The following is a 24,706-nucleotide window of genomic DNA, read 5'->3' as shown; positions in this document are numbered from 1 at the left end:
CTGCATTTCAATGATATTGGAGAAAGCAAAGCTGAGTGCAGGATTTGTAAAATGAAAATAACCTTCAGAGCAGGGTTTTTTTTTTGGTAACCACTCAGGATTTATTGCCAGAGGTGGGAGAAGTTCAGATCTTGTACTTGAGTAACAGTACCAGGGTGTAGGAATACTCGGTTACAATAAAATATCCTGCATTCAAAATGTTACAATAAAAGTACAAAAGTATTAGCATCAAAATATAGTTAAAGTACCACCTGCAGAGGGATCTAGATTCAGGTGTTCTTTTCCCCATAGAGACGCCTCGCTGCACATTATCCCTTGCATAAAGATAGGTTGTGGGTCCCTTATAACATGTTGTACACAGTGGAAATAAACATTCTGGTCACCTCAACATCAGGGATCTTATACATTAAACTCCTTCTGAATCAAACCGTCACGGTAGCCTTACCTTACTGATCCCTCTTACAATAGAAGACAAACACGTTACTTTACCAGCAGAGAGAAAATGGATTATTAAATTATTAATGTGACTAATAAAGAGCAGTTTGATTATTAAGTATTATTCTGTTGATCGATGTCATTACATTTGTTGAAAAGCACATAATGACTTGTTTAAGACTCGTTTTGTCAAAGTTTAGGACTTGGACTTGACTTGAACTTTCCCATCCTGACTTGAGACTTGACTTGGACTTGAGCGCAAAGACTTGAGACTTGACTCGGACTTGAGCGCAAAGACTTGAGACTTGACTCGGACTTGAGCGCAAAGACTTGAGACTTGACTCGGACTTGCAAAACAATGACTTGGTCCCACCTCGTAATCACACTCTCGCAGACTTTTCTGGTGATTTTAAAGTAGATGACAATGTATGTGTGTCGTTGAAGAGGAAAAGATGCCTGTTTTTGTTGTTGTTATTACTGTCAGGAAATGTACAACCTAACCCTGGTCCGCCCTGTAGTAGTAGTCAGATCGCTACTCCTGCTGATTTTAAAGCTAGGTCTGGGTTGGGTTTCATCCACTTGCAGTGTTTTACGTCAGATTCCCGTTTTTTACATTACATTACATTTCCCTTGTTAGACGCTTTTATCCAAAGCGACTTACATACTCAATACTGTGGGCAATCCCCACAGAGCAATAGAGAACCGCAGTGACGCGTCCTAAAACCCGGAAGTAAGTTAGCATTTTTACCACTTCCGGTTCCTTCGTCAAAAAGCATTGCAATTTCTCAATAGGGTTTTGGAAAATATCTGGAAATAAGGTCTGTGTTTGAGACACATTGAAGTGACGGATCACGTTTTGTTCTACGACATTAAATACATCAGCAGTGACCCCACTGGTGATTTTTGAAGAGTTTACGTGTCTGAAAAACGATGGTTGTTATCAAGTGGCTGAATAGGACTACAGAAGTTTCCCAGATCAGCACACAGTATCCGCGATGTTCCTGGAGCAAATCAGCACAGCAGCAAAGGTGTTCAAATGATGATTAATCATCTTTGAACAGCTGTTATGTAACCTCCACTCTCAGAAGACTGCACACTGTTAGCGGCAATACAATCAAGTGTGTGTCTGAACATCAGCAGGAGAGGACTATTTAAGGTTGATTTGCATACAAAGATATTCTCTCCTCCTCTTTGTTGTCTTTGTTGTCTTCATCAGTCAGACGAGTTTGTCTCAGCGGTTCGGGGCAGATTTGGCGTGACGTCGGGCGGAGGTAAAACTTTTGTGTGCTACCCTGCAGTATACAAAGTCATTCAAACTAGCTGGACCTTTACCAGCTTTGATAACACTTTAATAATCAATCATTATAAAACATATCATATACGAGTACTTCTACTTTTACTCAAGTACAATATCTGAGTACTTTTACTTTCATAAATATAATCAATCAGACTTTAGTTCCACCTGGAGTAAATTCACAAGCTACCCTACAGTATACAAAGTCATTAAAACTAGCTGCACCTTTACCAGCTTTGAGAACACTTTCATGATCAATCATTATATCAAAACCTATATAGTGGAAAACAAATGTATGATCACAAACAACATTTTTTTCCCAACGTTTAAAATCCACCATACCAGTCCCATATTTATATATTATTATTATTATTATTATTATTTTTGTTGTAATTCATATTTATTTTAATACCGTTTTTCACCACAGGGAGGCAGTGAATTTATTTTTAAAAGACAAACTAAACTCCCATGATGCATTACGGTGGTCCGTTTCTAGCTTCAGGTCCTCAGAAGCTAGACGTTGCCAGCGCCATATAGATAGATTCTATTATACGGCTCTGGACGTTGCTAACAGACGTTGATGCAGATTGTATACCGAATGTTATGTCTTTGTTTGTGTTTAAAACACATACAAAGAGTTAGTTTATCCTTGGAGGGTGTTTTATCCGTGCTTTCATCCGTTAAACCGTGTTTTTGTTGCCGTTCTTTGTTCGTAGCTTTTTATACCAAGTTGCTAATCGGTAAAGGCATTAAAGGGAGATTAGTGTGTTTCGCTGCAGTGTTTTATCAAGGAGAAGAGAGACTGAAGAACCAGGACGAAGAGAGGTGTGTGTGTGTGTGTGTGTGTGTGGGTGTGTGTGTGTGTGTGTGGTGTGTGTGTGTGTGTGTGTGTGTGTGTGTGTGTGTGTGTGTGTGTGTGTGTGTGTGTGTGTGTGTGTGTGTGGTGTGTGTGTGTGTGTGTGTGTGTGTGTGTGTGTGTGTGTGTGTGTGTGTGTGTGTGTGTGTGTGTGTGTGTGTGTGTGTGTGTGTTGTGTGTGTGTGTTGTGTGTGTGTTGTGTGTGTGTGTGTGTGTGTGTGTGTGTACAAAGTTAGATTCCTTTTCAATAGTAAAGTACAACTACCTCTAAATAGTACTATATAGTAAATATACTTAGTTCATTTTCACCTCTGCTATGAGCTGTAGATTTGTTTTGTTGTGTCTGTCGGTTGTATTGATTTATCTTGTTTTGTGATTATTTCAGAAACACAGCCGGAGAAGGAGCTCTGAGAGCAGCATGGAGAACAAAAAGACGCCTGGAGCTAAGGTCAGTGTGCACTTCATCACAATATATTCCTAACACTGTTATCCCCAAATGAAAGATCACAACCTGTTTAGAAAAAACAATATTAATGCACAATATGGTTGGATATAGGTTAGAAAGTTGCCGTATTTACTCTGATTTGAACGTTGCTGTATTTCTTCTTCTTTTTTTTTAAATAAACATTTATTTGTAGATTTTTTACATTTATCACATTACATTTAATTTAGCTGACGCTTTTATCCAAAGCGACTTACAATAAGTGCATTCGACCAAGAAGATACAAACCAGAAGAAAACAGAATCATATAAGTACTTTAGGTTTCATAGAGCCAAACCATTTTTAGTGCTACTCAACTGGCTTTAGATAAGCCAGTCCTTTGTTAGTACATAAGTGCTTTGTTAGTACATAAGTGCTTTGTTAGTACATAAGTGCTTTGTTAGTATGTAAGTGCTAAATCAGTATCCAAGTGTTTTTTTTCCGTTTTTTTCTTCATTTTATTGCTCGAAGTGGAGTCAAAAGAGATGAGTTTTCAGCGCTGGAAGATGTGTAAGCTTTCTGCTGTCCTGGGGAGCTCATTCCACCATTTTGGAGCCAGGATAGCAAACCAACGTGTTTTTGCTGATGGGAACATGGGTCCCCCTCGCAGTGCGGGTGCAGCGAGCCGTTTGGCTGATGCAGAGCGGAGTGCACGTGCTGGGGTGTATGGTTTAACCATGTCCTGGATGTAGGAAGGGCCAGAACCATTCGCAGCATGGTACCCAAGTACCAGTGTCTTGAAGTGGATTCTAGCAGTTACTGGAAGCCAGTGAAGGGAGCAGAGGAGCGACGTGGTGTGGGAGAATTTAGGAAGGTTGAAGACCAGACAAGCTGCTGCATTCTGGATGAGCTGCAGAGGTCTGATGGCACATGCAGGTAGACCAGCCAGGAGGGAGTTGCAGTAGTCTAGGTGTGAGATGACGAGAGCCTAGACCAGAAGCTGCATCGCTTTCTGGGTCTGGTGGGGACTAGGGATGTGCATCTCCATCACTAAGGCCGATGCGATGCGCATCTCGATACGTTGCCTACAATACATTAACGATACATTTGAAACACCAGGCGATGCGATACGATACGATTCACCCCTGTTGCGATACAGTTCGATACGATTTGATTCAACATTATGCGATACGGGGCGATACGATGCGATTCAACACGATGCAAAATAATGATACTTCAATATGGTACGACAGAGGATTTTTGTTTTATTCCTTATATGCAGCAAATCATAAATTAACAAAAAAGTGCTTTACATATTTGGTTCTCTCTACTCGTACTGCGCATCCCATCATGCTGTTTCTTTTTTTACCTTTTTTACCTTAAAACACTCTCCAGAGTACAGTACAATTGTATATCACCTCACAGTTAAACAATTTAAGGATGCATTGCCCATGATTAACAATGTGCAAATAACAACTACCATAGAGCAATGCCCATACAACTGCCAGCCTGATGTGCTTAACACTCATCCATAGGCTAACTCACCAGTGAGCAGAAAGCAGTGGTTTCTATATGAACAATAAAGAATACAAATAACCTTTCACAAACAGGTCTTTCATAACTGCTTACAGTAAGGAAGACATTTAAACTATTATTGGCAGTCACAGCTGTTGTAAACTAAACACCACTCTCACTGACAGAACACCTCACTGAGTGATTTAACTCGTATGTCTAACTTTCAGGTTTCTCTTTTCAGCCGCAGACCCCATGTCGCCTCTTTATGTGCGTCGCTAAGTTCCTCATACTACTTGTGTACTTTAAAGCGGCACGGCATCGTTTACAATTTGCGAGCGATTCTTCAAGTTGACCGTCTTTCTTGAAAAATCCGAAGTGTTGCCAAACGTTTGATTTGTAGGTATTTTTCGGTGCGCTGTGTTTCTCTTTCTCCTCGACTTCCATGTGTGTTGATAACTGAGACTCTCGGCCTCCGTAGTGCGAAGCAAAGATCAAAGATCTTCTCTGCTGAGTGCTGACAGGATGAGAGGATATTATATGAATGAATCGTTTTTTTACCGATGCAAAGACGCTACAATCGATGCATTGCGAGTTCAACCCAAACTGTAGCCGATGTGCACTCTTTCAACCGGTGCACTCGCATCTTGAACGTTTATGCCGGTGCACCGATGCGAATCGGTGAATCTTAACATCCCTAGTGGGGCCGTATCCTCCTGATGTTGTAAAGAGTGTATCTGCTGCAGCGGGTTGTTCCAGCGATGTTTGCAGTGAAGGACAGTTTGTTATCTAGGGTCACACCCAGATTCCTTGCAGTCTGAGTCGGGGAAACAACAGAGGGGCCGATGTTGATTGTTAGGTCAAGAGTGGACAATCTTTTCCCGGAAGAAAAAGCAGTTCAGTCTTGTCAAGGTTGAGCTTGAGGTAGTGAGCAGACATCCACTGAGAGATGTCTGCTAGACAAGCAGAGATGCGTGCGACTATCTGGGTTTCAGAACGGGGAAAAGACCAAATTAATTGGGTGTCGTCAGCAATAGCAATAGTATGAAAAACCATGCAGGCTAATGACATTACACAAACACAACCGAACATTCCCCAACATTAGACGTATGGCAGATTACAAAATAATGCAAAAAAATAAAAGTGTGCAGATACTAGAATCATCAATCAGTTTAAAGTACAGACCAAGCACTTCACACATTGAAGTACCCATAAGGAGCTGTACATGCCACAGTTTTTGCGTGGCTGTGTCTTTAGTTGAAAGCCCAGTGGCAATCTGCTCACCTGTCATCGAAAATAATATGCTACACAGGGGCGGACTGGCCAACTGTGTGTTCTGGAGAATCACAGAACGTCCGGTCGTCAGCGAACCGAGCCGGTCCGCTGACGGCCGGCACCGCCCTTTATTTAAATGTGTTTAAACAGCATCAAGTAAGTTGCGCTGACAGGCGACAGAGGTCCACAGCTTCCCCGCAGCGAGGCTCCCCCCCAGCCCCCGTTGATATTTCACGAATGTCGGCACACTGATCATTATGTTATGTTATAAAATTGAGTAACCAGCCCTTTGCTGATACAGTTTTTTATAGACAGTATCTCTAGTCTGGACATAGGAGGTAGTTGCAACGAGTTGTTTAAAGGTGGGGTAGGTAAGTTTGAGAAACCGGCTCGAGATACACTTTTTGTTATATTCCGTGGAATGTTCTTAACATCCCGATAGCAATGAATATCTGAAGTGCTTTGACAAAAAATCCATACAAAAGTTTCATCTGTGGAAGCCGTAGTACTGTAAAAAGCACGACCAATCATTTTAGCCGGCCCTGCTAAAATAACTGGATGGCCTACCTGCCTGTCAGCCTTCCATCTGTGCACAAACTTATCTCGTGCCCTCATTGGTCATGTGCGCATTTGTGTGTGTTGGAGGAGGGGCTCTGTAAGGAAGTAGCAGATTTCTTCCGGCTGTGTATTTAAAAATTCTAGCGCACTCGAGCTGGTTTCTCCAAAATTACCTACCCCACCTTTAAGTTTGCCAATATAAAACTCCTAACTTGCAGGTACTTGAAAAAGTGTTTCTGTGGCATGACATACTTTGTTTTCAGCTCGTCAAACGACATTAGGTTGCTGTCCTCATTAGGGATGCCAGCGATTATTCGATTTTTCGAATATTTGTTACAGTCTCCATAATCGAAAATTATTTTTAAAATTCGATTTTATTTATATATTTTTTTTATTATTATTTATGTTTTTCTTTTTTTTCCTGGCTTAGTTTCAACCAAAATATAGACTAATGCTAATAATAGTAATATTATTAATAATTGTAAATGGCCATTGGTCACACCAGTTTGTTTTACTGTAAACTTGGAGGAAGCCAGCAGACTGCTGCTGCCTGCTGCAGCCTGCTACACAACGACCCCCCCCCCCCCCCCCCCCCCCCCCCCCCCAAAACATTGCATCCCTCAATTGTGCCGCCCAGTAGTACCACTGAAAATGTGGTAGTTGTAACCTTCCCCTATCGTAAGGTAAATACAACAGAGAGAGTCTAAGTCTTGGCTTCCTGTTATTCCAAATACATTTAGAAAGTAGCTTTCTTATTTTAGAGAAAAATGGAGGAGGTGGTGCTCGCGGGATGGATTGAAAAAGATATAGACATTTTGGCAATATACTCATCTTAATTATATGAATTCTTCCCACTAAGGACAGAGGCAATGTTGTCCACCTAGTGAAATCTTCTGACACTTTAGCTAACATGGGTTCGTAATAGAGTGGTGCAGTGACGAGTCCTAAAACCCGGAAGTGAGTTACCATTTTACCACTACGGGTTCCCCTCGTCTCAGAGTCAATGGGATTTCTCCATAAGATTTTGGAAAATAGCTCGAAATAAGGTCTGTAATTTAAGGGACGGATCACGTTTTATTCTACGACATTAAATACATCAGCAGTGACCCCACTGGTGAAGAGTTTACGTGTCTTCAAACAACGATGGTTGTTAACAAGTAGCTGAATAGGACTACAGAAGTTGTCGAGGACGTTGTACGTCATTACACCGAACACGTAAACACTCCCGCTAAGTACGTTTGTTTGCCCTGTTCTGCTTGAAAGCAAGTACCTGCGCTCTTGCAAACTGTTGAAACAAAAGCTTCAACTTGTACAATTTTGAATCTGTATTTTTGAATATCGATCTTAAGTTGGCGTGACGTTAAGGCAGTTTGTTTATAGCATAACGGTAGCATTTTGCTTCTGACGATTAGATTTATGATTTGAAATTATAGAAGTAGTGTAGACATGTGGAAATTATCCGGCTGAACAAAACGTGCATTTATCAAACAGGTTTGTTTCCCACAGACCTTATTTCGAGCTATTTTCCAAAATCCTATGGAGCAATCCCACTGCTTTTTTGTCGAGGGAATCCATGCGCAGCTTATTTCCAAGTAAATACGTCATCCCTGCACCACTCTACTAGATGCACTGAGAATGTTTATATTTGGTGTAATTTGAATACCCAGATAAGCAAAACCATCTATGGCATTTACAAATGGGAAAGATCATTTTTTATTTCTTCCCTCCTGTTCATAAAACCAAAGAGTTTACCAAATTGATTGATTACTTTTAAGAGGGATGGAATTGATTTTGCAAGACCTGATGAAAACACTATGGCATCATCCGCATACAATGCTATATGATGCTCTAGGTCCCCTGTCTTAATACCATCAATCAAAGGGTGTGATCGTATGGCTATTGCCAACGGCTCCATATAATAGCTATCACAAAATGTAGAGGCGAAATATGAGAGCCTTGTCTCGTGCCACGAAAGAGCTTAAACTTAACTGTGAAATACAATTATTGGTTAATACTACTGCAGACGAATCAACAAAAATCCATTTAAGAAAGTAGTCATCAAGACCAAAACGCTTAAGCACTTCTAGCAGATAGGGCCATTCGACTCTGTCAAAAGCCTTTCCTGCATCGAGTGACAAAATGGCCTTGTCCTGGGTTCCTTCACAAAATGTAACCCTCCTTACATTATGGAATCCACACGGCATCTATTGCACATCTGTCCGTCCTGGGAGAGGGATCCCTCCTCTGTTGCTCTCCCTGAGGTTTCTCCCATGTTTCCCTTTAAACTGTGGGTTTTATCCGGAAGTTTTTCCTTGTACGATGTGAAACGTAAGGACAGAGGGTGTCGTATTGTCATACTGATATTCTGTACAAACTGTGAAGTCCACTGAGACAAATGTAACATTTGTGATATTGGGCTATATAAATAAACATTGATTGATTGATTGATTGACTTATCAATCAATCCATTTCCAACAGATCTGTAGTTATTCCCCACTGTTCATTTCTAATTTCAACACAGATGAACGATCACGTTTTGGGATAGAGTGCAGTTGAAATCACCTGCCATCATTACTTTGCCTGGGAAGGATGCAATTGATTCTCAAAAAAAGCGAGACTGTCGTCATTGGGGCCATAGACATTTACCAAGGTGATGATTTCTTTTAACATAGTGCCTTGTATCACCAAATATCTTCCAGCTGTATAAGATAGAATATTGTTCACTCGGAACAAAACAGACTTGTGAAGCAACACCATAACCCCCCTAGAGTGAGAAGAAAAACATGGCTACCCACATGGCCTCGGGTCCCTCCGACTCCACCGTGGACGGCCTGGTAGCCCACTACAACACTGCCCTATCCCTCAGTCTCAACTCTCTCGCCCCCATTAAAACCCGGACTGTTTCCTTCACCCGCCCTGCCCCCTGGTTCACCACCGAACTCCGCCGTTTGAAGGCCTCTGGTCGCCAGCTGGAGAGGCTCTCCAAAAAAACTGGCCTCACGGTCCACCTCCTGGCCTTTCGTGACCATGTCAAAACGTGTAAGGAAGCTCTCCCCCACGCCAAGACTCACTACTACTCCCGTCTCATCGGTGCCCAGCAAAGCAACCCCAGAACACTGTTCTCCACCATCAACCGCCTACTCCGACCCCCTGACGCCCCTCAGCACCTCAGGGGCTCCCGATCTGTGCTCCAAATTCCTCGACTTCTTCCAGGAGAAAGTCGAGGCCATCCATCAGCAGCTCCTGGCGACTGGCCCTCCCCCCTACCTGCACCTCAGCCACCTGGTAACGCACCCCAAGCACCGCGCCTCTCCCTCTCCAACCTCTCCTCCTTCTCCCCTGTGGATGCTCTCCAAGTGGCCAAACTGGTCAGCTCGGCCAAGACCTCTGCTCCCTGGAACCCATGCCCACAGCCCTGGTCAAGGACTGCCTACCCACCCTCTGTCCCTACATGGTGGTCATCATCAACGCTTCTCTGGCTCCTGGTATAGTCCCCACCAGCTTCAAAATGGCCTCAGTCACCCCCATACTCAAAAAACCTGGCCTGGACCCTGACGACCTCCAGAACCACCGGCCGATCTCCAACCTTCCCTTCCTAAGCAAAACTCTGGAAAGAGTGGTCGCCGGCCAACTCCATCTGTACATGTCCAACCATGAGCTCTATGAGCCCTTCCAATCCGGCTTCAGACAGCAACACAGCACTGAGACCGCCCTCATCAAGATCACCAACGATCTCCTCATTGCTGCTGACTCTGGCCGCCTCAGCATCCTCATCCTCCTGGACCTCTCTGCAGCGTTTGACACCATCTCTCACAACATCCTCCTCACCCGCCTCTCAGACCTCCTAGGTGTCACTGGCACAGCGCTGTCCTGGTTCACATCCTACCTCCATAACAGGAAACAGTTTGTCTCCATCAGTGGCTCAAACGAACCCCCGGCCCCAGTCCACCACGGTGTACCCCAGGGCTCTGTGCTTGACCCCCTCCTGTTCACCATTTACATGCTCCGCCTCGGCCAGATCATCCGACATCATGGACTCAATTTCCACTGTTACGCTGATGATACCCAACTGTATCTCAGCACCATTCCATCCTCCCAGCTCCCCCCTCAGTCTCTCATCAACTGCCTGCATGACATCAAAGCATGGATGTCTTCCAACTACCTTAAGCTAAACAGCAATAAAACAGAGCTCATGGTTGTGGCACCCAAGGCCCTGCTCCAGAAAGTTGGTGACTTCATCCTCGAGGTTGACGGCTGCTCCATTTCCTGAAGCCCGCAACCTGGGTGTCATCCTCGACTCCACCCTTTCCTTCCATTCCCACGTCAAATCTGTGGCCAAATCGGCCTTTTTCCACCTAAGGAACATTGCCAGACTCCGACCGTCGCTCTCGGAGTCGGTTGCCGAAACCCTAGTGCATGCGTTTGTCACCTCCCGCTTGGACTACTGCAATGGTGTCCTGTTCGGGGTTCCCAACAAAACCCAGGACAGGCTCCAGTATGTCCAAAACTGTGCTGCTAGGGTACTCACACACACAAAGCAGTGGCAGCACATCACTCCCACCCTCTTCCACCTCCACTGGTTGCCGGTCAAGTCCTGCATAGCATACAAAATCCTCCTCCTTACCTACAAGTCCCTCCATGCCCTTGTCCCCCAGTACCTATCGGACATCCTTCACCCACATGCCCCACCCCGGAACCTGCGGTCCTCAGACTCTGGCCTGCTTACCACCCCCCGCACCAAACTGCGAACCTTCGGGGACAGAGCCTTCAGTGTGGCAGCCCCCACCCTCTGGAACGCTCTCCCTGCAGAGATTTGCAACATCCTCACACTTGACGCCTTCAAAAGGGCCCTCAAGTCCCATCTGTTTGCCAAGGCTTTCGGCCCCTAATCGATCTGTTGTTTTGTCTGTCTGACTTTTGTTTTGTTATGTTTGTTTTGCCCTATTACTTGTAAAGCGACCTTGGGTCCCTTGAAAGGCGCTATATAAATCCAAGCTATTATTATTATTATTATTATGATGCCAGTACCTGGCCCGGCCATCTTTTTCGCACCTTTTAATAAGTCATCCCTAAGCAGATGGGTGTGTGGTTAAAACGTAGCAGCCTGCGGTCGCTCTTTAGCTGTTCTAATGAAGGTAAACACAGTGAAGTAAACGGTAAAAGGCACAGCTCTTTGCAGCTGGTGCTGCTCTTCTCAGATTCTGCTGAGTTACACCTTACTGCCTCCTGGTGCTGCAGAGATTTCATGAAGTAAAGGAGGTTTTCCATCTATAAAACAGCTGTGGGCAGCAGATACTGTGAGAGTCATGGACATGAATTCATAGATCAAGGCAGACTGGTTCACAGACTCTCCTAGCTCTATATATAGCTCTACACCCCTGGCCGAAATATCCCTAAAATTAAGTCCGAGTTCGAAATATATCTCTCATAATGTATGCACTGCCATTTCCCCACATAAACATAACAGTCTGCAATGAAACGGCTGTCTCCTGTGCGCTCCACTTCCTCCTTGGCGCACCGGTAACTTTCTCGTCTCTCTCTTCTTTTTTTCCCATTGCCCTTTAGGTGCTTCGTACAAAAAAAGTTAAATCCTTTCGAGTCATCAGTCTCAAGTCATGAATACCAAGTCAAAGTCAAGTCGAGTCTTTTATCAATGTTAGTCAAGCAAGTCTCAAGTCCAAAAATATGCGACTTGAGTCTGACTCGAGTCAAGTCATGTGACTCAAGTCAAGTCATGTGACTCGAGTCCCCCACCTCTGGTATATACTGTGGTTAGAATGTTGCTGTATTACTGTATCAAATATAATAAACACTAAAAGATAGTAAAAGTATTTTGTTAACTGAAGGTTTGTATTAACACTAGAACCGCCAACGGGTACATTTTACCCGCAGCTGTTTCTTGATTGTATGTAACTTTTTTTCAATAAAATATTAAAGTCTCCAAGTCTTTGACTTTTCCTGAAAGTGTGTTATGTAGCACCCTCTGTTGTTAAAAATGGTCAATATGAAGTCATATTGGAAAAAAAGGCCCAAAAAATTGCCATTTATACCCATCAGCGCCAGCGGGTAATATTTACCTTATAGAAAATGCAGTTATTTTCGCGATGTTGATCTCGTGCGAAAACTTAAACATGACGTGTTGCTATAGCAATGCCTGTTTACTGCGGTTCCTAGAGAGATAGAGAGAGAGATAGATAGATAGTTATAGATAGATCGATAGATAGTTATAGAGAGAGAGATAGAGAGACACTTTGCACATAAACTCATGGTAGCGATCTTTCATGCAATCTGCACAAACTAGATCTCATATGAAAGCTGTGAGTCAACAGATTCTATTGGTATAAAACTCACTCTTAACCCTGTGTTCTAGTATGATAAATAAAAGAACGTTGTACTTTGTAAATCAATGCGTTCTAATAGCGGGTACATTTGACCCGTTTACGGTTTTAGGTATACAGCGACCCCTGGCGGTTCTAGTGTTAAAGGTGGGGTAGGTAATTTACTTCAGAAACACTTTTTGTTATATTCCATGGAATGCTCTTAACATCTCGATAGCAATGAATACATTAAATGCTTTGACAATAAATACATTTAAAAAAATGCATCTGTGGAAGCCGTGGCGCTGTAAAAAGCACGACCAATTATTTTAGCCGGCCCGGCTAAAATAACTGGATGGTCTACCTGCCTGTCAGCCTTCCATCTCGTGCACAAACTTATCTTGTGCCCTCATTGGTCATGTGCGCGTTCGTGTGTGTTGGAGGAGGGGCTCTGTAAGGAAGTCTGAAGGAAGGGGCAGATTTATTTCGGCTGCGTAGTTTCAAATTCTAGCGCACTCGAGCTGGTTTCTCCATTCTTACCTACCCCACCTTTAAGTGAGTTTTTATTGTGTTAACTTTATATGTATTTATGCTATTTAGATTAACTTTCTCTCTTTCTCTGTCCATCTGTTTTAGAAACCGAAAGGAAGAGAGAGACGTCACAGCTGTCAGCAATGTGACAAATCCTTTACAACATCTGGACATTTAAAGACCCACCAGCGTATTCATACTGGAGAAAAACCGTACAGCTGTGAAGAGTGTGGGAAAACGTTCACTAAATTAGGTAATCTAAAATCACATCAACGTATTCACACAGGTGAAAAACCGTACAGCTGTGAAGAGTGTGGGACAACGTTCACTAAATTAGGTAATCTAAAATCACATCAACTTATTCACACAGGTGAAAAACCGTACAGCTGTGAAGAGTGTGGGAAAACATTCAAGGCATCAAATAATCTCAAATCACATCAACGTATTCACACAGGAGAGAAACCGTACAGCTGTGAAGAGTGTGGGAAAACATTCAATGTATCAAGTAATCTAAAATCACATCAACGTATTCACACAGGTGAAAAACCGTACAGCTGTGAAGAGTGTGGGACAACGTTCACTAAATTAGGTAATCTAAAATCACATCAATTTATTCACACAGGTGAAAAACCGTACAGCTGTGAAGAGTGTGGGAAAACATTCAATGTATCAAGTCATCTTAAATCACATCAACTTATTCACACAGGTGAAAAACCGTACAGCTGTGAAGAGTGTGGGACAACGTTCACTAAATTAGGTAATCTAAAATCACATCAACGTATTCACACAGGTGAAAAACCGTACAGCTGTGAAGAGTGTGGGAAAACATTCAATGTATCAAGTAGTCTAAAATCACATCAACGTATTCACACAGGTGAAAAACCGTACAGCTGTGAAGAGTGTGGGACAACGTTCACTAAATTAGGTAGTCTAAAATCACATCAACTTATTCACACAGGTGAAAAACCGTACAGCTGTGAAGAGTGTGGGAAAACATTCAATGTATCAAGTAATCTAAAATCACATCAACTTATTCACACAGGTGAAAAACCGTACAGCTGTGAAGAGTGTGGGACAACGTTCACTAAATTAGGTAATCTAAAATCACATCAACGTATTCACACAGGTGAAAAAACCGTACAGCTGTGAAGAGTGTGGGAAAACATTCAAGGCATCAAGTCTCTCAAAACACATCAACGTATTCACACTGGAGAGAAACCGTACAGCTGTGAAGAGTGTTTGAAAACATTCACGACATCAGGTGCCCTCCAAAGACATCACCGTATTCACACAGGAGAAACACCTTACTGGTGTGAAGAGTGTGGGAAAATGTTCAAGACATCAGGTGCCCTCCAAGTACATCACCGTATTCACACAGGAGAAACACCGTACTGGTGTGAAGAGTGTGGGAAAATGTTCAAGACATCAGGTGCCCTCCAAGTACATCACCGTATTCACACAGGAGAAACACCGTACTGGTGTGAAGAGTGCGGGAAAATGTTCAAGACAAAAGTTGAACTCAAATCACATCAATATATTCACACAGGTGAAAAACCGTACAGCTGTGAAGAGTGTGGGAAAACGTTCACTAAATCAGATACTCTAAAAGCACATCAACGTATTCACACGGGAGAGAAACCGTACAGCTGTGAAGAGTGTGGGAAAACGTTCACTGAATTAGGTAATCTAAAATCACATAAACGTATTCACACAGGTGAAAAACCGTACAGCTGTGAAGAGTGTGGGAAAACATTCAGTACATCAAGTGCCCTCCAAACACATCACCGTATTCACACAGGAGAAACACCGTACTGGTGTGAAGAGTGCGGGAAAATGTTCAAGACAAAAGGTGAACTCAAATCACATCAACGTATTCACACAGGTGAAAAACCGTACAGCTGTGAAGAGTGTGGGAAAACATTCAAGGCATCAAAGTCTCTCAAAACACATCAACGTATTCACACTTGAGAAAAACCATACAGCTGTGAAGAGTGTGGGACAACGTTCACTAAATCAGGTACTCTAAAATCACATCAACGTATTCACACAGGAGAAAAACCTTACTGGTGTGAAGAGTGTGGGAAAATGTTCAAGACATCAGGTTTCCTCCAAACACATCACCGTATTCACACAGGATAAAAACCATACTGGTGTGAAGAGTGTGGGAAAACACTTTCTCAAAGTACCAGTCCTACGGTACGTCCACACGGTTCCGTCGCGTGCTTCAACGGAGACGCTTCCCATTCACTTTGAATGGGGTGATGTCAAGCTTTGCCGAACTGCATTGTGGTTCCGTCGCATTGATTGGCCTCCGTTGCTCGCTTCGAAAGTTGAGAAAAGTTCAACTTTTCAAGCGTCCTCCTCCTGAGGCCTGTACTACGAAGCCGGTTCAATACGCTCTCGCTAAACGGTCCTACGACGCGGGTTATTAAGTGGATCGCTCAAGCCAGCCGTGTCCTATCTAGTTAGGTGCGCGTTCACATGAAAGGGGTGGTAAGGCACTTAGTCCTTTGTTACTCCAGGGAGAATGTCCCTGTAATTGTAAGTCGCTTTGGATAAAAGCGTCAGCTAAATTAAATGTAATGTGGTATTTGGAGCATTCGACCAATCACAAACATGGACAAGCGTACTGGCAGCGCGTCATACTTCCTGAATGAAAAGTCAACTATAATATTAGAAATATGAAGAAGTTAAACTTTAAACATCCATGACTTCAACACTTTATCCAGGATAAAAGCCACATAGCTGCACCTGCAAGGTGAATACAGCCGCTAAAAGAAAAAGTGTTTGAATGCGTACATTAACAGGTTTATGCTCCGGAGCAGGTTAGCCGCTCAGCATAAGTTACAATGGAGATCTAGCCCGCTAAAAAGAGAACCAGCGTCGTAGGACCCCGAGTTTTTCCTGAAGTTAGCCCACTAAGCGAAAATCCGGCTTCGTAGTACAGGCCTCTGATGTCCTGAGAGCTGTATTGTTATATTTTAAGAGTCTTTCTGAATTGAAGTCTGACTAACAATTGTTTATGTTCTAACCAGCGTTCACACTATGGCAACACAAGACCACAGAGATGCTGTTTCTCCCGATTTAATTCATGTTTGTAACGGTTCCTGATCTATAAAGAATTGTTTCACTATGCTGTTTTTCAACTAACTTTCTTATAGCCATGTCTTTCCTTTTATAAAATATTATATGTCCAGGGTTTCATTGTTAGCCTCTTTAAGCTGCATTGAAGGAATTTAGTTTCACTGTTCATTAATCTGCAGAGTAGTTTTTCGAATAATCTGTTTGGTTAATAAAATGTTGTGACTTTAAACTTTGATTGGGATGTTTTGATAGTTCCTGTTGAGTTAACTCTAAAAGAAGAACCAATGATTAATGTATGTAGAACAGCGGTTACCAACCTTTTTCAACTCATGGCCCACTTAAAGGTGGGGTAGGTAATTTTGGAGAAACCAGCTCGAGTGCGCTAGAATTTGAAAATACACAACCGGAAAAAATCTGCCACTTCCTTACAGAGCCCCTCCAACACACACGAACGTGCACATGACCAATGAGGGCACGAGATAAGTTTGTGCACAGATGGAAGGCTGACAGGCAGGTAGGCCATCCAGTTATTTTACCCGGGCCGGCTAAAATGATTGGTCGTGCTTTTTACAGTATTACGGCTTCCACAGATGACATTTTTCTATGGATTTTTTGTCAAAGCACTTAAGATATTCATTGCTATCTGGATGTTAAGAGCATTCCATGGAATATAACAAAAAGTGTATCTCGCGCCGGTTTCTCAATCTTACCTACCCCACCTTTAAGAATCAAAAATGTTTTCTAAACTAGTAACTAGTTTTCTGTGTACCTTGTCCTTGCCAACACTAATGTTATCCATAGCATACACAGTGATCACGCAGTTCTTAATGAGAAAACGAGTTGCTCAAACAAAACAGGGGAGTGTACCTTGTTAGCTAGCTGACATTAACATTACACATTGCACTCGTTTAACACTCACCTCGGCTCTTACGGAACTGACTAACTCCCCTTTTGTGTATATACACATACGCTCTCAACATGCCCAGACTTTTAGTGATTTTCTCCTCGTTTAATACTTTTCGCCTCATTCTGAAAGAAAGAGGTGGAATGTGCTAACGTGACGGCCGTCTTGGTGTTGGTGACTTGTGTTGTGCGAGACCAGAGATGTAGTTCATTGACCGGTTTCACACAAAAACAAGTGTTACTTCACAGTTTTACGACAAAAAAATGTTGACTTGCAAAATTATCTTTTAAATTGACAAACATATGTGTAATTCCTGGCACAATTCAAATGGGATCGAAAGATAATATTTCTCTCGCCATAAGGCGCGTTCACACCAAGTACTTTTCCCACAATAGTTCATGAGAACTTTAGTTCATGAGAGCTCTTTTAGTTCTGATGAACTAAAGCAGATCGCGTTCACACCAAAATGAGTTCCTGGGGGTGGATTAGGCAAATGAGCCGCTGACGTCACTTCTTCTTCTTCTGCTTTGGGTTTACTGGCAGGCCGCAAACAACTTCACGGCGAGTACAGTAGGTGGCGGTATGCACCTTAAAGTTCCAATCCGCCAAAAAACAGAGAGAAAAAGAAGAATAAAAACCTCCCGCGCCCACTTGCTGTAAATGAGGCGTCTGTTTACCTTCCGACCTCAGACATGAGCTTCGTCTGAGTTATTTAAGCAAACACAAATACAGATCGTCGACCAGTCAAATGCAATAGCAATGCTGATTCGGAAGCGAAGGCGGTTAAGAAGGATTGACAAAAGGATTGGACGACGACATGCACGCGCTACGCTACGTGTGAAATGAATAAACTGTGCCAGGTGTGTCGTATGCACACTAAATAGGCTCAGCAGCTAACACACCTTTATTATATATCCTCCTGAGAACAACTGCATCCGTCTGCCATGAACCCTACAGAAACCTACGTGTTAGTTGTGGCCCATAGTGGCCTCCATTTGTGTCGTGTAAAATGGGGGAAATCAAAAGTTAGCAAATCCCCATGTCATGTTCATAAAAACATTTAGTTTTAGGTCAAATCATTATTACACTGCTCTGAAACTCACTACACTAACTCCTAAGATGCTCCCTTACTATAATTAATATTGAACTCACAACACTGGTAATAACAAACTTAACCATTTCTCTTTCTATAAATAAATAGTGCTTGTGTTGGACGCCATTTTGAAATACAATGAAATTATCTTTTTGAAAGCCACAATAAATAAAGCTTCGCCAGTTTATAACCGATGAAACATGATGGTATCAGAATAATCACTTACATGTGATGTATAGGATGCTACACAGGTCACTGTAAAGATAAAGTGTCAGAGTAGAAATAAGCAAGCTTAGTTACATGAAATGTAATGAAAAATGTAAGATACAGGCTCCGTTTAATCGCCATGTAGGTTCTCTTTTATTGCACACTCAAGACAATATCAATAACAGCATCACGCTGTCCCAGGTGTGTCGTATGCATGTAAATAGAAGTTAACATTTTCAATATCAAATAAAGTGTCAGTATCAAAACATATATATATATATATATATATATATATAATAACAATAGACAGACACACCTTAGTGCAAAGTGAAGTGTCAGTATTAATAACAGTGGCATATATATAATCACAGTGTACAAAATGCAGGTGTAAAGTACAAGATAAGATAGGATCAAATAATATCAAATAAAAAATAAATATCAAAGTGCCCTTATTTATTGTTTTGTGCTTAATGTATGCTTGAACTTTGTTTTATAGGGATTAGTGGACATCAGTTAGATGTGTAACCTTCTTTCAAGGCCAGAGTAGTTACAGTGTAAGTGGATTGACATCTAACATAACATGGCTGAGTACAATTATAACAATCAATAAAAAAAAGGAAAAATAAATAGAATTTCAATTACATTTCTACTTAAATGTGCAAAAATATTAGAACATCAGTCTTTGTGGCATGCAGGTAATCAACTGTTTAAGCTTTTACCATTAACATGTAGAATGAATGTTGCAAATGACTTTTAGCAACTACAATGTATTGTTAGAGGTAGCATTATGTCCAGCTAGCATGCTAATTGCTAACGTTATATTATCGTTTTATCCCGGAGGGGAAAACTAGTTTCTAATCCAGAGAGAAACACCTCGCCTGAAACACACGATTAGTGCCATGAGTTAGTGAAGCAAATTATAGAACATTGCACACTTATTCACAAGTCAAAACGTGTTCATAGCGGGCACGGCTGAGAATAGCTAGCTAGCTAGATGTTGTTAGCCAGCCTGGACCTATGATAGCAAGTTCTAGCATGGCTAGCTCGATCTACTGAGCAAATAAAAGTACATCTAAGACCAGTATTGTTCAGATTAAAACAGTGCAGTGCATGTATTTTATTTTACCTTCGTAGTCGTCCCGACATGACTTTGCCAGGTCTGCTAACTTTGCTGAGCCACGGAAACTGCATTCAGTAGAAGCTTCTGAATGCGGCGCTTCGCGTCCTCCGAGTAAATCGCCAGAAGCGCTGACACATCCTCATCACTCCACCGCTCCGATGATTTATTTAGTGTTGCTATAATAACTGCTTTCACAAAAGTAATCTCTTCGGGTGCACTGCCCGAACCGAGCAAATACAATGGCCGCTTACAAAATAAAATTCAGAGTTAAACGGGCGTGGTTTGCATTCCGCACAGCCAATCAGACGTATGAACTATTTTCTCCCACGACAGTCCCTGCTCTCTAGCAGGGACTGAAAAGCGGGTCAGATGAACTAATTTGAACTACTTTAGTTCCTGGGGCTTTTTGGTGTGAACGCAAATATATCGTAGTTCTGATTAACTATTGTGGGAAAAGTACTCCGGTGTGAACGCGCCTATTGACTTCAATACATAATTTTTCCGAAATAGGGTCCCATTGAGTTCCACCGGAAAGGGAGGGAGTTCGGCTCTCTATACGGAGGCTAAATAAAGTTCTGATTGGTCAATTCAGAACATGTGACACGTTGTTAATCCAGTAGAACAGACCGCTGTCAAGGACTGTAATGGCCGTTGCTAAGGAGGATCAAGGAAAGGAAAAGAGGTTCAAATAAAAAAAAATCTTAATGAAAACGTTTCCACAAAAATCATGTTTTGCAAATTATTTGGCGGCAAATATTGAATTTTCATTTACACCCTTTAATATTTTATTCGGGCTTTTGGCTGAAGACCGCACACATTTAATAAATACAACTATTCTTCTTGCTAAAATACATATTTTTAAAAGTCAATCAATGAGTAATCTTAATTAGGGCTGTCAAGTTAACGCGTTAATAACGCGTTAACGCAAAAAAAAATTAACGCCACTAATTATTTTAACGCGATTAACGCATGTGTATTTTTTGTCCTCGGCCGCCGTAGTTTCAGAGCGCATCGAGTTTAAAATACCATCGACAAGCTGATGCTGACAGCCCCGCTCCTACCGCCCGCTTGTGGCAGACCACACTTCCACGCTCACTGGCAGGCCCGGACTGGCCATCGGGAGGACCGGGAGGGAGTGTGTATGTGTGGTGCGACTCGCGCGAGCGAGGCACACCTTACGTGTTGTTGTTGTTAGCATCTGGTGCTAGCTAGCTGCGCTAACGGATATAAGGAGCTGTTTCAATGACATTTCGCCGACAACTGCGCCGAGCACTTGACTTTATGCAGGTAGCCAGACAGTGGGACATTGTACGAAAAGTCAGCACACTCAGCACGGATAGTGCGCGCAACATGATTGCAGCGTCCAGGCAGCTCCCGTTGGAGCATATATGCCTTGAGCTGCACATAGCTCCTCCAACGATCCATCACAGTGTCTATACACACACACGCACACGCACACGCACACGCACACGCACACGCACACGCACACACAATTATTGTATGAGAGAGGTTCCAGGTTGAATTGAAGCGAATATTTGTAATGTTCAGAGGTTGTTGTGTTTAATATTCATGAGAATATTTGTCATTGTTCAAATGATAATAAACAAACATATAAAGCATATTTGTCCACTCATATGTTGATAAGAGTATTAAAAACTTGAAAGATATCCCTCTAAGGTACATTTAGAACAGATAAAAAATGTGCGATTAATTTGCGATTAATCGCGATTAACTATTTGAATCGACTGACAGCCCTAATCTTAATATAAGGTGTTTGAAGAGTGATTAAAAATACAATTTCTTTTGGAAAAAAAATGTTGCCACAAAAAATCAAAGGTCGGCTCAACACGCCACGAAATGGGAAATAATTAGCTCTAACGAAGAGTGGGATTAAAGGAACAATAAATATGCTTACCATGTTGTGTTTTTGGTGGTTTTTGGTTGTCAACCTATTTCTGTTCGTGAAATGTTGAAGTGATCCTACTGACTATATCTTTATTTCTTCCGTTTTTGTTTTGTTTTTGTCTGAGATGGGAATGTCATCTCCTATATGTTATTGCTATGTCCATGTTTGTGTCTTTCGCCTGTACAAAATAAAAACAAAAATATATTATTTGGCGGCCCACCCTACAAGGCCTTCGCGAACCACAGACTGGGAACTGCTGAAAATGTTTTCAGTTTGATTCTGTTCTCTTTTGTTTAAATTATCAGACTGTACCAAAATAAAAAATGCCTTAGAAAAAGATGCACATCCCTGCATATGTTTTGTTTTTTCAGCACATTATAAACATGTAATTCCCTTGTTTTAATGAATAAAGACAGGAGGGAACTGTTTAAATAAATTGTTCACGGACATTAAGACCGGCCGGGCTTCAATGGAACCCAGGAGAAAACAGCGTTGTTTTTTATTTATATATACTGTGTATATATAGTACAAGATTTGAGTACTTCTACTTTTACTCAAGTACAAGATCTAAATACTTCTCCACTGTAAGTATAGTAAGGCAGTAAGGAGCGCCTTGAATCTCTCAGTCAGAGCTGGTTGATGTTGCTGGAAAAGAGATGTTTGGCGCCCTCTGCTGGGTTTTTTTCAGGTGCTGATGAACTAAAATATCTCAAAAAGCACAATTACTTAAACTGGCACTCTAAACACATTTTCAGCTCTGCACCCAATGTTCACTTCAATATGGCCCTTTCTGCAAACACTGCACACGGTTCTGTAAGAGGCGTGTGGTGCAGTGGGTTGTGCGTTGGTGTTCGGATCAGGGGGTCACAGGTTCAAACCCCACTGCAGTCAGCATGTCGTTGTGTCCCTGGGAAAGACACTTCACTCCAAATAGAGAACCGCAGTGACGCGTCCTAAAACCCGGAAGTAAACTTCTTCCGGTTCCTTCGACAAAAAGCAATATCCGCGTTCACACCAAGTACTTTGCCGTACTCAGTGCCCCGGCACTCAGTGCCCCGGCACTTATTACCCCAGGGCACTTAGTACAGATCGCGTTCACACCGGAATAAATTCCCTGAGGGAAGATTACGCAAATGAGCCGTCACTTCGTCTTCTTCTGCTTTGGGTTTACTGGCAGGCCGCAAACAACTTCACGGCGTATACTGCCACCCGGAGTCCCCGGCCGGAAGTCTCCGGAGTTGGGGACTGGCTTCAGTAGAAGCTGCTGGGACTCCCAGCAGCGTCTACTGAAGCCTTCCGAGTAAATCGCCAGAACGCCGACACCTCCTCATCTCCACCGCTCCCATGTTTTATTTTGTGTTGCCATAAGTTAGTCTCTCTGCATTTGTGCGCTGGGCGAATGCGAATGCTAATGCTAATAATGCTAATGCGAGGATAATAAAATGGCGGCTCTACAAAACATTTCAGAGTTTTACGGGGCGTGGTTTGCAATTCGCCCAGCCAATCAGAACTGTGGCACTTTTTCCCCCCAGGAAAGTACCATCTCTCAACAGGCACTAAAAATGGGGGTAACATTTCCCAGGATTAAGTACTCGTTTTGGTGTGAACGCGACATAAGGGGTACTAACGGAACTAAACGCGAAAAGTACGGTGAAAAGTACTCCGGTGTGATTGAGATTTCTCAATAGGATTTTGGAAAATGGCTCAAAATAAGGTCTGTGGTTGACACACATTAAAGCGAGGGATCACGTTTTGTTCAGCCGGATAATCTCCACATGTCTACCCTACTTTTATCATTTTCGAATCATAAATCTAGTCGCCAGAAGCAAAATGCTAACGTTATGCTATAAATGAACTACAAGCGAGAACAGCAGGGTCGCACGACTTCAACGTCACGGCTACTTAAGATCGTTTCAACTGACTTTCGCGCGCGTGCATATTTTAACAAAGCTTTTCATTTTAGCCACACTGAATTTAACTAGAAGTCATGGCTGTGTCAATTACCAGTCTGATATCGTTTTACAAAGATGACAAGAAGAGTGTAGATAGAGGAGAGAACCACTACAAGTCAGGACACGTACAACAGTGCAGCCTAGATGAAGGTGTGCTTACCGGTGTTTTAGAGTGTCGGTGAGTAGTGATAGCAAGAGTACCGTTAACCTAGAGTTCATTTGATTCATATTAGTGACATTAATTCCCATCAACAAATCCATTTTATGTGTCACATGAAATCTTTATTACAAATGTTACACACCAGAAAACACAGAAATATCCATGAAATAAACATACAGTAGGCTATAAACAATTAAAGGGATAATTGGGAAGGCATTACAAATGTAAATATATTTTAAATAATAAAACAATCCCACCACCAGGAGAAGAGGGAATTCTCTCCACAAAATGTGAATGCCCACGTGGAGAATGGAAATGCAGTCATGCGGCTGCATTAGCCATCTTTGCCATCCACAATTTCAGCTGCACTGACACCCCCTGTCAGTGGAAGAAGCCAAAGGCAGCTAAACGTACGCATTCAGTGGAAGAGCTATTTCCTCCAACCACTAATGCGGCTTTCACACCAGCGCTTTTCCCTTTCTAGCTCCTACCTAGAGCTTTTCTGGTTCAGCTCCGGTTTCCCTTTTCTGCTCCCGCTCTGTTCACACCGCCCAGAGCTGCCGCTGCTGCGTCATGACGTCACCGTTTACATCGCTGATTTTCTCCCCAACGGAGCTCACAACAACAACAACAACAACAACAACAACAACAACAACAACAACAACAACAACAACAACAACAACAACAACAACAACAACAACAACAACAACAACAACAACAACAACAACAACAACAACAACAACAACAACAACGGGGGACTGCGTCGGGTCGATGATCGTGTTGCTTTTAATCATACGAAGCCAGATTAAATTAAATAACGACTTCTCCAACCTTACACTTTTCTCCAGAGTGCCGTGGTTCATTGTTTATTAATGTGTTTCAGCGGCATTTACCGACCGCTGCAGTGCTGGCTGCTCTTCCACAGGAGTTTATTCTCCCGTTAGCTCCGGGTTAGCTCACACGGCTCTAAAGTATTCACTGTCTGACTGTCACACAAGCAGCTGATACATATCCCCAGTTCCCCTTAAGTGAATGTGTGTCAGTCTGAATTGACGCTGTTTGGCATCACAACGCTGTTATG

The 24,706-nt window shown here is 42.4% G+C and overlaps 2 protein-coding genes across 2 annotated transcripts in view; one reads left to right on the top strand and one right to left on the bottom strand.

Moving 5' to 3' along the window:
• LOC117477332 (zinc finger protein 208-like) overlaps window positions 1-15,448 on the top strand; it is a 416,861-nt gene extending 401,413 nt beyond the window's left edge. The window contains 3 exon segments of the mRNA XM_034124014.1: window positions 13,334-14,330; window positions 14,332-14,377; window positions 14,380-15,448. Coding sequence (XP_033979905.1) covers window positions 13,334-14,330; window positions 14,332-14,377; window positions 14,380-15,167 — 1,831 coding nt within the window. The 3' untranslated portion in view covers window positions 15,168-15,448.
• LOC117477347 (zinc finger protein 239-like) overlaps window positions 1-24,706 on the bottom strand; it is a 94,951-nt gene that overhangs the window by 24,702 nt on the left and 45,543 nt on the right. The window lies entirely within an intron of this gene.

Source organism: Trematomus bernacchii, unplaced genomic scaffold (genome assembly GCF_902827165.1).
Source record: "Trematomus bernacchii unplaced genomic scaffold, fTreBer1.1, whole genome shotgun sequence".
NCBI lineage: Eukaryota > Metazoa > Chordata > Actinopteri > Perciformes > Nototheniidae > Trematomus > Trematomus bernacchii.
This window is presented reverse-complemented; position numbering and strand designations above follow the sequence as displayed.